Here is a 14,587-nt window from a genome sequence, read left to right as displayed (position 1 = left end):
AACCAACAATATACCATACCTGTCCATCGTTGTGTTCTAAGCAGTAATCCATATCATGGGAATATACAGTTTGCAACCGGGACGGTACTAAGATGCGACTGTCCCAGCTGTAAACCACTGGCGACTGAGATGCTGCCTTCGCAGCCTCAATGACTAGCGGTGACGTCACTGAGTTTACTCGCAGCCGGGCTGAACTGCTGTGACATCACGACCGTGAGAAAATGCCAGTGATGAGGTCACGGCAGTTCAAGCTCAGTGTCTTCTTCACAGGCAATCACTATGAGAGTAAGAGGCTGCTCTGTATTTAGGGGTTTAGAACCATGATTTAATGTATGTTATGCATAATATATTATCTATTCATGTGTAGCGATGTAGCAGAATATAATCTATCTGGCCCATGTGGAATGCACAGTATTCCACTGAGATGCCCACAACAGTGTTTAAAACTACCATAATTCTGTAAAAAAAATGTTACTCAGGTTAGGGGGCCCACTCAGATGTGTTTCGCCTTTCGCCCCCCCTAGCCTGAACCCTTAGCTACGCCTCTGGGCTAACCCCTTTAATGACCGACCCTTATGGATCAGAACTGACAGGCACTATGACAGATCTACTGTAAATCCTTGCTTCACGCTAGTCCGAGCAGACTTATAGCCAAATGTGATGCATTATTTGGTGCGTTCAGTAGTGTCTGAGCTACGGCCTTTATTGGGATTTTAGTGCTAAACCGGCAGACACACGGGTATTTGTACATGTCCATGACATTACGTTATGTGGGCGACACGTCACTGCCATCTAGGAACATGGCCGACAGCGAATAAGGCAAGAATCAGGGGAAGAATTAGAAAGATTACATTGGTTGAAATAAGACCTAGGTCCATCAATTCAACCGGTCTCCAATTGTTCATTTCATCACTAAATTAGCTATAACGCGCAATGTTATGTGTATAGATGAAACCCTCCAGCCCTTTTTTATAACATGTGTCGGCCATTGCTGCCTCTTGTGGTCGGCATTCCAGTCTGACTGCTCTAACTGGTAAGAACCCTTTCCCATTTAGCTGATGGAATCGCCTTTCTTCCACCCATAATGAGTCCCCCTGGTCCTTAATATGGTCCTTAGAAGGAATAAGTCATGTGCCAGTCCTCTGTACTGACCACACATATCGCAATGTAATGAGATCCCCTCTGAGGTGTCTTTTTACTAAGCTAAACAAGCCCAACTTTCCCAAGCTCTCCTCACATGAGGCCTCCATCCCTTGTAATAATCTGGTTGACTCCTGCTGTTATTTTTGGACATTTCCTGTCACCACTGTGGTCTATGAGCAGCTCCTGTTGATTGGGGGGAGCCGTCATTACACGGGGTCGGGGGGAGTCACGGGGGTTCCCGGCCGGTGAGAGGCACCAGCCAGGGTCACGTGATTTAGAGAGCGGGGGCAGGAAGTTCAGCAGGGAGGGGCCGCCCACTTCTACCATTTAGTGAAGTACTCGGTGAGGAGCAGCAGCAACAGGCAGGAGACGGTGCGAGGAGCAGCGGAGGTGAGTGCAGCGAGGAGGGCGTCACTCCCCACGGGAAGGCGCCATAGCTCTGCCCTGGCCGGAGGGCACCGTCTGCACTGCGGGAGTGTAGGGACGGGTGTAGCCGGGCGGGCGGGCCGGCGTCCTCCTCCTCGTAAACGTGTATAATAGATGGCTTCTCTAACACCGTGTGATCTTTCCCGTGCAGACTCGGCAGCAGGATGGCGGTGGAAGGAGGGATGAAGTGTGTCAAGTATCTCGTCTTCATCTTTAACTTCTTGTTCTGGGTGAGTGGCGCCTTCCCTCTAGTGACCGTGTGACGATGTCTCCTGGCTGCGGCCATCACGTCGGGCGATCTGTGCGGTGGATCACGTGTTCTGTGCCGCTTGGAGGGGCCGATCAGCTGCTCGGTGACCCCCTATTACACACTGCTGGAATACTCTGGAGACCCCAGCCCTCTAATCCGATGTCCTCATTGGTGCCTTTCTCCTGATCAGCATTGTGGGGAATGGCTGCTGATGATTTTGCCTTTCTTGAGATCTATTGTGATGTTAAACTCTGTTCATAATACAAGAAACTTTAAATTGTGAGTTGTACCTTTACACCCAGGCCAATGTGAGAGTTTGGGACCACAGCTGTAATACTCCTTCCGAGTCTCCCCTGAACTTATACACCTTCCCATCTATGTATGGAGGCTGGTTGTCCAGGGCCCTAACATTGATGGTATAGGTCGTCAATGTCTGATCAGTGGTGATGGGACCCCCAGCACTCCGCCGATCAGCTGTTTCCGGTGTTGGAACTGCTCAGTTCTCCGCTGACAGAACAGAGGCCAGGCACTGCACATCCGACCATATTGACTTGAATAGGTGGCAATCGTCTAGTACTTTGTTGCAGCCAATATTCCATCCGTGGAGCTGCGTAACTGAGAAGTTCCAGAGGACACTGTCAATGGCTGATCAGCAGGAGTGCAGGGTGTCGCACCCCCACTGACCAGACATTGATCTATCCTAAGGATAGAGTGTCAGTGTTAAAGTCCTGGACAATCTTTTTTTAAAAGGTAAAACGTCTTATTCAGTAGCTGAAGGCTATCTCTTCAAGCTTTGAAAATATCCATGATCCATAATATGGGGTTAACTTTCTGAGTGCTGGGGGTCTGGCTGCTGGGATCCCCACCTATCCTGAGAACCAGGGCTGATGATCCCCATGTGAATGGAGCTGTGATCGGCCATCTGCATCTCCATCCTTTAACTCTTGCTGTTATTGCGGAGACAGCAGAGTGCAACACTTGGCTGGTCTTTGGTAGTCCCATCAGACTGAATGGAGCGGAGATAGCAGAGTGCCACACTTGGCTGGTCTTTGGTAGTCCCATCAGACTGAATGGAGCGGAGATAGCAGAGTGCCACACTTGGCTGGTCTTTGGTAGTCCCATCAGACTGAATGGAGCGGAGATAGCAGAGTGCAACACTTGGCTGGTCTTTGGTAGTCCCATCAGACTGAATGGAGCGGCGGTACGCATGATTGACCAAGGCTCCATTCACAATGAGGCTCTTCAGACCCCTGGTTTTTGAGATCGGTTGGGGTCCAAATGATTGGCTTTATTCTGTGAATAGGGGATAATTTTGACACTTGGGAAAACCACTGTAATTTGGCAGATCAGGCATGTTGGTTAGGTGACTCCCTCTGGGATCATTTATTTTCTTAAGGGAAAAGAATGGGGCCGCCTTATGTGATCTCAGTGGCTGTACTTAGAATTTAGTTGATCAAACATTGACTCAGTGTTTGCTGAACGGTCATGAGACTGCGGTATACATGTTAGATATTAGTCATTAGCTGTACTTCAGGGTGGTCAGATGTTAGTTTCCACTAGGTAAGCAGTGGCCATTGTATGTTTAGTGGAGGACAGTCGTCTGTGATGCATACACTAGGGTGAATTTTGCGCTCCTGCTGTGGCCATAGCCGGTCACGCAAGTGTGGATTTATGGCTGTGGGCAGCCAGCGTCCGCATAGTCTCATTTCTACTTTTCCCCTATGTGAATTGTTCTCCGGACTATAGATGGTTAAATGGGCCAGTGCACTATTAGAGGAAAATAGAAACGTTATGAAAACCATTCCAAATAACGTTAGTTATGGTTCAAATATTCACTTCCGTCAACTTTCATTGCCACCAACATTGGGGAACAGGTTGGTTGTACACGTACGCCATGTTTGTCCGTTTCATCAGTCGTCATGGTTCGCTGATGAATACGTGATGTATAATAGGAGCAGATCCCAGTTCTCCTGCGTCAGATCTGAGTGGGTGTTAAGAGAAATGGTTTTCTGGGGAAGTCAGCTGGAAAGGTTACACCACTGCATCTAGGTTGCTCAACCACTTCCTTCAGTCCAGGTCTTATAACTATCCAGATGTAGCAAGCTATATTTGTTTGTTTACACTTTTCTGCTACTTTTTATAGTGTTCCTTATGGATGTATTTTGTGTAACCCTTCCCTTGCTCTTTGCCTTACATAATTGCTGTCCTGAGGCCTAATTTTAACCGTGTACATATGTTTGTGTATAAACTCTTGTTACCCAGCTGTGTTTGGTTTATCAGAAACTGGTTTTCAGCCACTGTGGAGTCTGTTCTTGGAGACCGAGAATGTCAAAGTCTCTAGATTCTTCAGATAGTTGTTTATGCTCTTAAGTGACAATACAGGTAACGCTAGTCTTAAGATTGAATGAGTTTATAGCTTTACATTTACCATAGGTTACGCAGTTTTATAACTACATCTTACACTTGCGGTGTATACCAGTTACATGAATTCTATTTCAGGAGAATATCACATTCTGAACTTGATCTACAGGTTTTGCTGAAGCCTCTAATGGATGTGGTGTTGGTTGGAAAGATGCAGGAAAAGCAAGGAAAGCCATAATCATGTGGTCTTTGGATTCTTTCCACTTGCTTACTGACTCGCTGTGTGTTTTGGCAGTGTATTTCCTCTATTTATATATGAGATTCTTGTTTATCTTCTGTTCTGGATGCAGGTTGTCTTGTCACATGTTGCTGTGATATTTAGCTGGTGTTCTATCACACATATAAAGTGACACAGGATCCTAGGAGCAGGATAACAAAGGCTTTGTTAAAAAGGCACCACACATGTCTACAGGATGTATGTGGTATTGCAACTGGGTTGCACTTAACTCTGTAGTGCTGAAGTTCAATGCAAGACACAATTAAGTTATATTCCTAGTGGAACTTAAAGAAGCACATGTATGAACTTTACCAATCCACCTCAATCTGTATGTGTAGTTTAGCATACTCACTTATTTTGTCTCATCCAGTATCCTGCACCAATTCCGCTCCTCGTCTGAGTGACATGATTTCAGGACGCGCAGTATCGGATCACGTTTAAAACCTTTTCGAGCCTGAACAATTTTAAATCTAGAAAGAGGTGAACGATACAATCTGTGTGCGATCATAGACTGTATAATCCCAGAATTGTGGGTCAAGGACGCTACTGGTCCGATCATCCGTCCCCATATCCTATTTAAGAGCTCTATTGTATAGAGGCACACGGCTACAGTCGCATAAAATGTTATCAGCTGGTCCTATCTGTCTTGCATCTCAGACTCGCCCATTATCTACAGAGATCCATATGAAACACGGATAACTTTGTACTCGAGGTTTTTCATCCCCTTTTATTAATCTACTAGATGGTGGCCCGATTCTAACGCATCAGCTATTCTAGAATATGCATGGCCACGTAGTATATTGCCCAGCACAGAGCCACGTAGTATAGAGACTTAAAAAACAAACACATACTCACCTTCTGAAGACCCGTTGAAGTCCTGCTATACTCACCCTCCGCCGCCTTTTCCGCTCCTCGCCACGCTCCCGGGACCGCTCCATTGCAAGCGCCAGCTTCCGCTCCCAGGGCTGGTGTGAGCAGGACCTATGATGACGTCGCGGTCACATGACCGTGACGTCACGGCAGGTCCTTGTCGCACACCAGCCCTGGGAGCAGAAGCTGGCGCTTGCAATGGCGCGGTCCCGGGAGCGGGAAAGGCGGCGGAGGGTGAGTGTAAGCAGGTTTTTTTTTTTTTTTTAAATTTTAACATGACATTTTTACTATTGATGCTGCATAGGCAGCATCAATAGTAAATAGTTTGGGACACACAGGGTTAATAGCAGCGATAATGGAGCGCGTTACACCGCGGGCCGTTACCGCTGCCATTAACCCTGTGTGAGTGGAGGGGATTACGGAGCGGGCGCCGGGCAGTGAGTGTAGGGGAGGGACTAATCGGACTGTGGCCGTCGCTGATTGGTCGCGGCAGCCATGACAGGCAGCTGCCGAGACCAATCAGCGAACAAATAACCGTGACAGAAGGACAGACAGACGGAAGTGACCCTTAGACAACTATGTATATAGATTGCTAATAATCAACAGTGAACAAAAGTAAAAACAGCCTACATCAGCCAGGGTTTTTTTTTTTTTTTTTTTTAATGCAATATGAACACATGATTGATAAAAAATAAATAAAAAATTGTTACATTTGAGAGACAGAATAGCAACGAGTTTGTATGTTCTCCCCGTATTTGTGTGGGTTTCCTCCCACTCTCAAAAGACATACTGATAGGGAATTAACATTGTGAGCCCCAATGGGGACCGTGACGTCTGTAAAGTGTTATGGAATATGATGGTGCCTATATAGGCAAAGCATAATTAACGGAAGTGTGAATAAAGCGTAAAGCTGCATTCACACGTCTGTGATTGAAGGCTTCTCGATGTGAACTCAACAGTTTGATAGCCATATCTGAGGCTGTCAGGTTTGGGTCAGGAGACCAGGGGCCGGCCCTTTCAGAATGGTCTGTAATACACAGATGTATGAATGCAGCATTAAAGGTACATGAAGTTGCAAATCGAAGGTGGTAGATCTTAAAGTGTTTTTTTTTTTTTTTTTTTTTTTTATGAAGGGAACACTTAAACAGAATATAACTCCAAGTAAATCAAACTGTCCACTTAGGAAGCAACACTGACAATCAACTTCACATGCTGTTGTGCAAATGGAATAGACAACAGATGGAAATTATTGGCAATTATCACGACACACTCAGTGAAGGGGTGGTTCTGCAGGTGGAGACCACATCTCAGTACCAATGCTTTCTGGCTGATGTTTTGGTAACTTTTGAATGTTGGTTGTGCTTTCACACTCGTGGTAGCAGGAGACGGACTCTCCACCCCTTGTGTAAGTGGCTCAGGTAGTGCAGCTCATCCAGGTTGGCACATCAATGCGAGCTGTGGCAAGAAGGTTTGCTTTGTCTGTCAGCATTATGTCCAGAGGCTGGAGGCGCTACCAGGAGATGTGGAGGGGGCCGTAGGAGGACAGCAGGACTGCTACCTCAGCCTTTGTGCAAACAGGAGCAGCACTGTCAGAGCCCTGCAAAACTACCTCCAGCAGGCCACAAATGTGCATGTCTGCACAAACGGTTAGAAACCGACTTCATGAGGATGGTCTGAGTACCCAGCGTCCACAGATGGGGGTTGTGTTCACAGTTCAACACCGTGCAGGATGCTTGGCATTTGCCACAGAACACCATGATTGGCAAATTCGCCATTGTGCTCTTCACAGATGAAAGCAGGTTCACACTGAGCACATGTGACAGTCTGGAGACGCCGTGGAGAGCTATCTGCTGTCTACAACATCCTTCAGCATGACCGGTTTGGCAGTAGGTCAGTAATGGTGTGGGGTGGCATTTCTTTGGAGGGCCGCACAGCCCTCCATGTGCTCACCAGAGGTAGCCTGACTGCCATTGGGTACCGAGATGAAATCCTGAGATCCCTTGAACATATGCTGGTTCTGTTGGTCCTGGGTTCCTCTTAATGCAGGACAATGCCAGACCTCATGGGGCTGGAGTGTCAGCAGTTCCTGCAAGATGAAGGCATTGAAGCTATGGACTGGCCCACCCATTCCCCAGACCTGAATCAGATTGAACACATTTGGGACATGATGTTTTGTACCATCCACCAACGTGACGTTGCACCACACTGTCCAGGAGTTGGCGGATGCTTTAGTCCAGGTCTGGCAGGAGAGCCCTCAGGAGACCATCTGCCACCTCATCAGGAGCATGCCCAAGCGTTGTAGGAGGTCATACATGCACGTGGAGGCCACACACACTACTGAGCATCATTTCTGTGTCTTGAGGCATTTCCAGTGAAGTTGGATCAGCCTGTAACTTCATTTTCCACTTTGATTTTGAGTATCATTCCAACTCCAGACCTCCGTGGGATATTAGTTGTGTTTTTTACGTTCATAATTTTTAGGTTTTATTCTCAACACACTCCACTGTGTAATGAATAAAGATTTACTACTGGAATATTTCATTCAGTGATATCTAGGATGTGGGATTTTACTTGTTTTATTTATTTTTTTGAGCAGTGATTTATTTTATTTTTTTTGTTAATGTCCTGGCTGTTGCTGGTACTACAAAGTGCTTATTTGCATTTACAAAAAAAGCATCTGCATGGGGAAAATGCCCAACTAATTCATATCTAGTTTGTAAAAGTGAGAACTGACCTTGTACAGAAAGTGAGAAACCATCTAAAATGGGTGTACACAATGCAAGTTTCAGATTGACTTTTATTTACTTCCTAAATGTCTAATCTAGTCCTATCAATCTTCGCCAAAAAGATTTGCATACATGGAGTATGCGAAGAGGTTGCCCAAGTAGTGAAGAACCCCATTAGGGCTATTTCTAAATGCCTGTTATAGTAATATTTACACAATCTTTCACATGCTATAGAAAATCTTCTGTAAAAATTGATTTGCATGTTTTTGAGACTCTCAGCATGCTAACTTATTTACCCTGTGCAATGCTTATTGGGTTAAAAATAATTTTATTTTTCATAAGATCAAAAATCTAACATGATTTAAAGAATACGTCACTGCATTGCTGACCTCTTGAAAATGAGGACTCATTGAGGCATGTGTTATAAGACATAAGCAACAAATATAAGTCCTAAAAAATGCTGACAAAATTAAAGTCCTACTCCACAAATCCTATTACCGTAATCCATTCCCCAGGGTACAAACAAGATGGGTTTTGTAGGTTTGTTTGTATCCAAGTTAGAACAGTTCTCCACCCTAAAATGAAATAAAAACCTAATCGGTGACTTCTGGTGGTCCTTCTTTCAGCCATGGTGTTCCACTGATCTGGCCACCTCACTATGGGCTGGGACTTCTGGCCTGGCCACATCCAGGCCTCAGGTCACTGCGCCGTTATAAGGTCTTCATGTCACAAATTTACAACACACAGCGACCACTGAGGTCTCAATGTGGCTAGAAGTCCTGGATATAGCGAAGATGTCGGAGATGCAGTGCGCTGTAGCAGAAAGACCAGATGTCAACGTTTTGGTGCATTTGTGTTAAGAACGTCTTCTAGTTAAATGGAAACTGTAAGTCTTGGACTCCCTCAATTTTGGCTCTTAGGGTTTGAGGGGGAAGACACGGCAGATCACTAGGCTGGGTCCAATCATAGGTGTTATAAGAAACCCCTTAAAGGGAAGGTACCGTGTTTGTAGGTCATTAATAAATCACTGTAATGTAGCATAACATGCTGCTATAAGCAGGTTTGAAATGCATGTGAAACAGATTTCATGTGTTATGAGTTTAAAGAATGCACTTGGGGCTGACATCTTGGTTTTGTAGCAGGGCACTATCAGTGTCAGATTACGGCACCCCATGGACATGGGGTCAGCGCCAGTCTATTATCTCCTATCTATAACATTGCAGCAGCATTAGCAGTGAGCTGGGCACGCCTCTGTGGGCTGCACAACTCACTGCTGTAGGTGTGACTAGCTGCCATTTTATTATAGCCCTGTGCTATCTGCCGAGCTCCACTTACTCTCTATCGCAGGACAGAAGAAGCCCTCACTGCTCCGCTGTACTCTAAGCAGGCACATCCTTTGCTCCTCACATGCTGCCCTGTGTGCTTCTCCTGCTGTGTCTCCGCCTCCCCCCTCACACACAGTCCCTGTGATCTCTGGTAAGCTGCACTCACAGCCTGCAGAGAGGGAGGTGACACCTGGAGAGAGAGAGGTATAGAAAAATAGACAAAAAAAGCGCAAATAGGGTCTTATCCCCAGGATTGTTTCTAATCAATAGTGGGAGAACTGCTCACCTGGTAGTACACAGTACAAGCGTGTAGTTTGTCAGCTGCTGCAGATCCACAGGTCGGTGCTGCGACCTCTCAGAACCGTTATAATAGATGAAATGTGGATTACATCCGCGCTGCTGCGACAAATAATAGATCCAGATATACTTGTAAGATGTTCGGGTGGTTTATTCAACGCGTTTTGAAGCTCATGGCTTCTTCTTCAGGAAGTTTCCACACAAAGATATCTTTGTGTGGAAACTTCCTGAAGAAGTCATGAGCTTCGAAATGCGTTGAATAAACCACCCGAACATCTTACAGGTATATCTGGATCTATTTGTCGCAGCAGCGCGGATGTAATCCACATTTCATCTATTATAACGGACCTGGAGAGAGAGAGAGCAGGGCAGCTGACAGGACAGAGATTAAAGGGAACCTGTCACCCCCGTTTTTTGAGATTGAGCTATAAATACTGTTAAATAGGGCCTGCGCTGTGTGTTCCTATAGTGTATGTAGTGTACCCCGATTCCCCACCTATGCTGAGAAATAACTTACCAAAGTCGCCGTTTTCGCCTGTCAATCAGGCTGGTCAGGTCGGGAGGGCGTGGTGACATCACTGGTTGCAAACTCGGCTTTGGGAAAATGGCCGCCGCGATCTCTAATGCGCACGCGCGGCATCCCGCGGCCATTTTCCTGAAGCCCCGTGCAGCAGAGCACTCGATCTGCGCACGCGCGGCCCCAGGAAGATGGCCGCCCCCACCGACGAAAGGGATGACAGCGCAGATCGCGCGCTGCTTGTTCACCACTACGCCACCAACGTAAAGCTGAGGAAGAACCAGCGATGTCGCCACGCCCTCCCGACCTGACCAGCCTGATTGACAGGCGAAAGCGGCGACTTTGGTAAGTTATTTCTCAGCATAGGTGGGGAATCGGGGTACACTACATACACTATAGGAACACACAGCGCAGGCCCTATTTAACAGTATTTATAGCTCAATCTCAAAAAACGGGGTGACAGGTTCCCTTTAAGGTGGGGGAAGGGGGATGGCAAGAATGTTATTCACAAAAAATGCTGCTGAGCCCACTGTGTTCTGCTCCTCTGTAACCAAGCTGTGCCTCTGATGCAGTAACTGCTGGTCACAGGGCAGTCACACACAAAATGGCTCTGCCATGTGATGCTGCTCTTCATTCTGCCCCAGGGATATCAGACCACCCAAAAGGGGAGGGAAATGATGTCAGCAGTTACTGCCCCAATTTTGCTGCTGCTAAATCTTACTATAGCTGCTTGAGGTCTAAAACGGAAAATGCTCCCCCTAGTGGTAAATATGTATATATGTAGAAAAATATATAAATTTTCATATAGAAATGTTTGCAAACAGTGCATTAATACATTTTAATTACTATTTTAAGCTTAATTTCACAAAAAACAAAATACAAGAAAACTGGTGGCACCTTCCCTTTAATGAATGAATTCTCAGTATAGTATGTTTAATTTTTTTGGAACACCATTGATTCCTTGCTTCTGTACATGAGGTGTTGCATACAAATTATTGTTAGTTTCATGACCATTTTATGACAGACTGGTACAGAAAGGAGAAAGCCCTGCCTTTGTAGGTTTATAGCAGGGGTGGGCAATTAATTTTGCCATGGGGCCGCATGAGATATTTGGATGGTTTTAGAGGGCCGGACTAATATAATTAACTCATTTTTACCCAATACTGTAGTATACATATATATAATAAGGCCATCTGCATGGGGCATTACAGCTGGCGGGTTCCATGATACATATGATGGGCAATGCCCCATACAGACACTTGCACCATATAGTGCTGCACAAACATTATGGCCCCATATACTGCAGCACAAACATTATGGGCCCCATATACTGCAGCACAAACAGTATGGGCCCCATATACTGCAGCACAAACAGTATGGGCCCCATATACTGCAGCACAAACAGTATGGGCCCCATATACTGCAGCACCAACATTATGGCCCCATATACTGCAGCACAAACATTATGGCCCCATATAGTGCTGCACAAACAGTATGGGCCCCATATACAGCAGCACAAACAGTATGGCCCCATATAGTGCTGCACAAACAGTATGGGCCCCATATACAGCAGCACAAACAGTATGGGCCCCATATACAGCAGCACAAACAGTATGGGCCCCATATACAGCAGCACAAACAGTATGGCCCCATATAGTGCTGCACAAACAGTATGGGCCCCATATACAGCAGCACAAACAGTATGGGCCCCATATACAGCAGCACAAACAGTATGGCCCCCATATACAGCAGCACAAACAGTATGGGCCCCATATACAGCAGCACAAACAGTGTGGGCCCCATATACAGCAGCACAAACAGTATGGGCCCCATATACAGCAGCACAAACAGTATGGGCCCCATATACAGCAGCACAAACAGTATGGGCCCCATATACAGCAGCAACAAACAGTATGGGCCCCATATACAGCAGCCCAAACAGTATGGGCCCCATATACAGCAGCCCAAACAGTATGGGCCCCATATACAGCAGCCCAAACAGTATGGGCCCCATATACATCAGCACAAACAGTATGGCCCCCATATACAGCAGCACAAACAGTATGGGCCCCATATACAGCAGCACAAATGTTATGGCCCCATATACAGCAGCACAAACAGTTTGGCCCCCATATAGTGCTGCACAAATGTTATGGCCCCCATATAGTGCTGCACTGTCGGCTGCGCCCGGGGGCCCCCTGGATACGCCACTGCTGAGACCACCGCTGATACTCACCCGAAGGATGGAGACCATCAGCCAGCAACTTTCTTCACCGCAGCATCCCGCGCGGCCGTGGAGTGACGTACGCAGGTGACGTACGCACGTGACGTACAGGGCCGATGCGGAGCGCAGCCTCTTGTGACCGGTGGCATAATGCTGCCTCCGGAAACAAGAATGATTGACACAGCCAGGAGCTAATGGCTCCTGATGCTGTGTCAATCACATCCTGACCCTGGAGGACTCCCGTATGGAGGAACTGTATGCGCTGCAATGCGCAGCGTGTGGATGACCTCGGGGCCTTCACTCCAGCCGCCAGCCCTCATAAGCATCTGGCGGCTGGCCGAGCGGTGCCGGCGGCGGCTGTCAGAACTGACAGCTAGCTGGCGGGCCGTTAAAAATCATCAGGCGGGCCGGATGCGGGCCGCATCTTGCCCAGGTCTGGTTTATAGTCTACATGATGGAGGAGACTTTAGGTTGGGGGGGGTTGCAGCAGCTCCAGTGGTGGTGAGGTGGTAACATAGAATGTTAGGGTATGTGTCCACGGTCAGGAATAGCTCAGGATATGACGCAAGTAAAGACTGCACCAAATCTGCATCTGAGGTCGCTGGCAGGTCACGTGTGTTTTTTGTTTTTTTTTGTCACTTAAAATAAAACTAATTTGAAAGCTATTTATATAGCACCATTAATTCCATGGTGGTATTGGGATATGTTCCCACGTTCACTAAACTCCATGGGTTGGACGCTGCATACATCTGCAGCGTCCAACCTGCAGTGTCCAGATGTTACAGCATAGTGGATGGGATTTCAAGAAATCCATGCCCACTATGCGTGCACCTATGTCCGTGGCTCACTTGTAGAGACGGACATGAGACGCGTCTTTCCAGACTGCAGCATGACAATTTATAACTCACAAAATATTGCCCTCAATAGAATACCCCTAACCCAGGGAAACAAGTACCACTATATACCACATACATAAATCGCTTCTTCAGGAGGCGTGTCTAGGCAGGGGGAAAGCCGGTTTATATACACAGGAGAACCGCACTGATGGGAGGTATGAGGACCGGAGGTGGACCCGGAATATAATCACTTCCGTATTCTGCGGTGTTACAAAGGTTCCGATGCATCTGCGCGGTGAGTCCGTACATTGAGCAAAAAGGCCATCGCGCACGCATGGAAGGATTATATAACATACATATATAATACACAGTGAATGACATTATTGTACATCAAATAGAAAAAGACATTAACATAAAAAGATCTTTCTATTCAGTTTCCCATCCCATCCTATCCCTAACCTTTTTCCCAGGAATGGAGTGCATGCCTTGGTGTGCGGATGTGGTTTGGAGATGGGGGACGGATATCTGCGCTGCCGCAGGCCCAATCGTCATTACTGATGATGGGCCTGTGATACCGCTTGTCTGCGACCCATCACCACCTTCTTTTCACCAGTCTGCCATCAGCGCATGCGCCGCTTTATTTTCCTGGTCCTAATAACTGTTAGCTTAGGTGGGGTATTTCACTCGGTTTACTTTAGATAGGATTACCACTTTTTTGTATGGGGAGCCTTTTTGGTCTTCCTGTCCTAGATTGTTTTATTGCCATATTTAGTCTTCCCGTCCTAGGTTGCTTTATAGTCATATCATTAGCCCATGCAGTTATTCCTGCTTTTGATTCTAATGTGTAGTTGGGCCATCTGTCCGGATGTATGTCATTTGTCTCTATGACAACTACTTTTTGTTGTGTGGCCGAGTTTTTCATCTGCTCATACTTACGTTTCCGTCTATTGCCACGATAACTATTTACATTATGGTTACATTGCCGTAGTATATTGGCTGCCGCTCACAGGTGTGCTGTGGTATATTGCCATGGTAACCTTTTATGCTTACGCTATCGGCATTTTTTTCTATGTTTGGCGGTCAGGGCATGCGCTGTAGCCATCTAGTGGTGGTTGCTCTTTGCGCATGCGCCGTGGATGTTGCGCTCCCATTTGGGGATGGAACCAGCACTCCTTTTCTTTTTCTTTCTTTCCTTCCACGCGTGCGCGATGGCCTTTTTGCTCAATGTACGGACTCCCGCGCAGACGCATCGGAACCTTTGTAACACCGCAGAAGACGGAAATGATTATATTCCGGGTCTACCTCCAGTCCTCATACCTCCTATCAGTGCGGTTC

At 46.7% G+C, this 14,587-nt stretch overlaps 1 protein-coding gene across 1 annotated transcript in view; it reads left to right on the top strand.

The window, feature by feature from the left end:
* The first annotated feature begins 1,328 nt into the window (after positions 1–1,328).
* Positions 1,329–14,587, top strand: part of CD63 (CD63 molecule) — a 28,405-nt gene continuing 15,146 nt past the window's right edge. Inside the window, exons 1-2 of the mRNA XM_069758375.1 lie at positions 1,329–1,533; positions 1,721–1,799. Of these exons, the coding sequence (XP_069614476.1) occupies positions 1,734–1,799 (66 nt within the window). The 5' untranslated portion in view covers positions 1,329–1,533; positions 1,721–1,733. The remainder of the gene's footprint in view (positions 1,534–1,720; positions 1,800–14,587) is intronic.

Source organism: Ranitomeya imitator, chromosome 3 (genome assembly GCF_032444005.1).
Source record: "Ranitomeya imitator isolate aRanImi1 chromosome 3, aRanImi1.pri, whole genome shotgun sequence".
NCBI classification, from domain to species: domain Eukaryota; kingdom Metazoa; phylum Chordata; class Amphibia; order Anura; family Dendrobatidae; genus Ranitomeya; species Ranitomeya imitator.
Note: the sequence above shows the minus strand (reverse complement) of the source record. Positions and strands in the feature narration are given on the sequence as shown.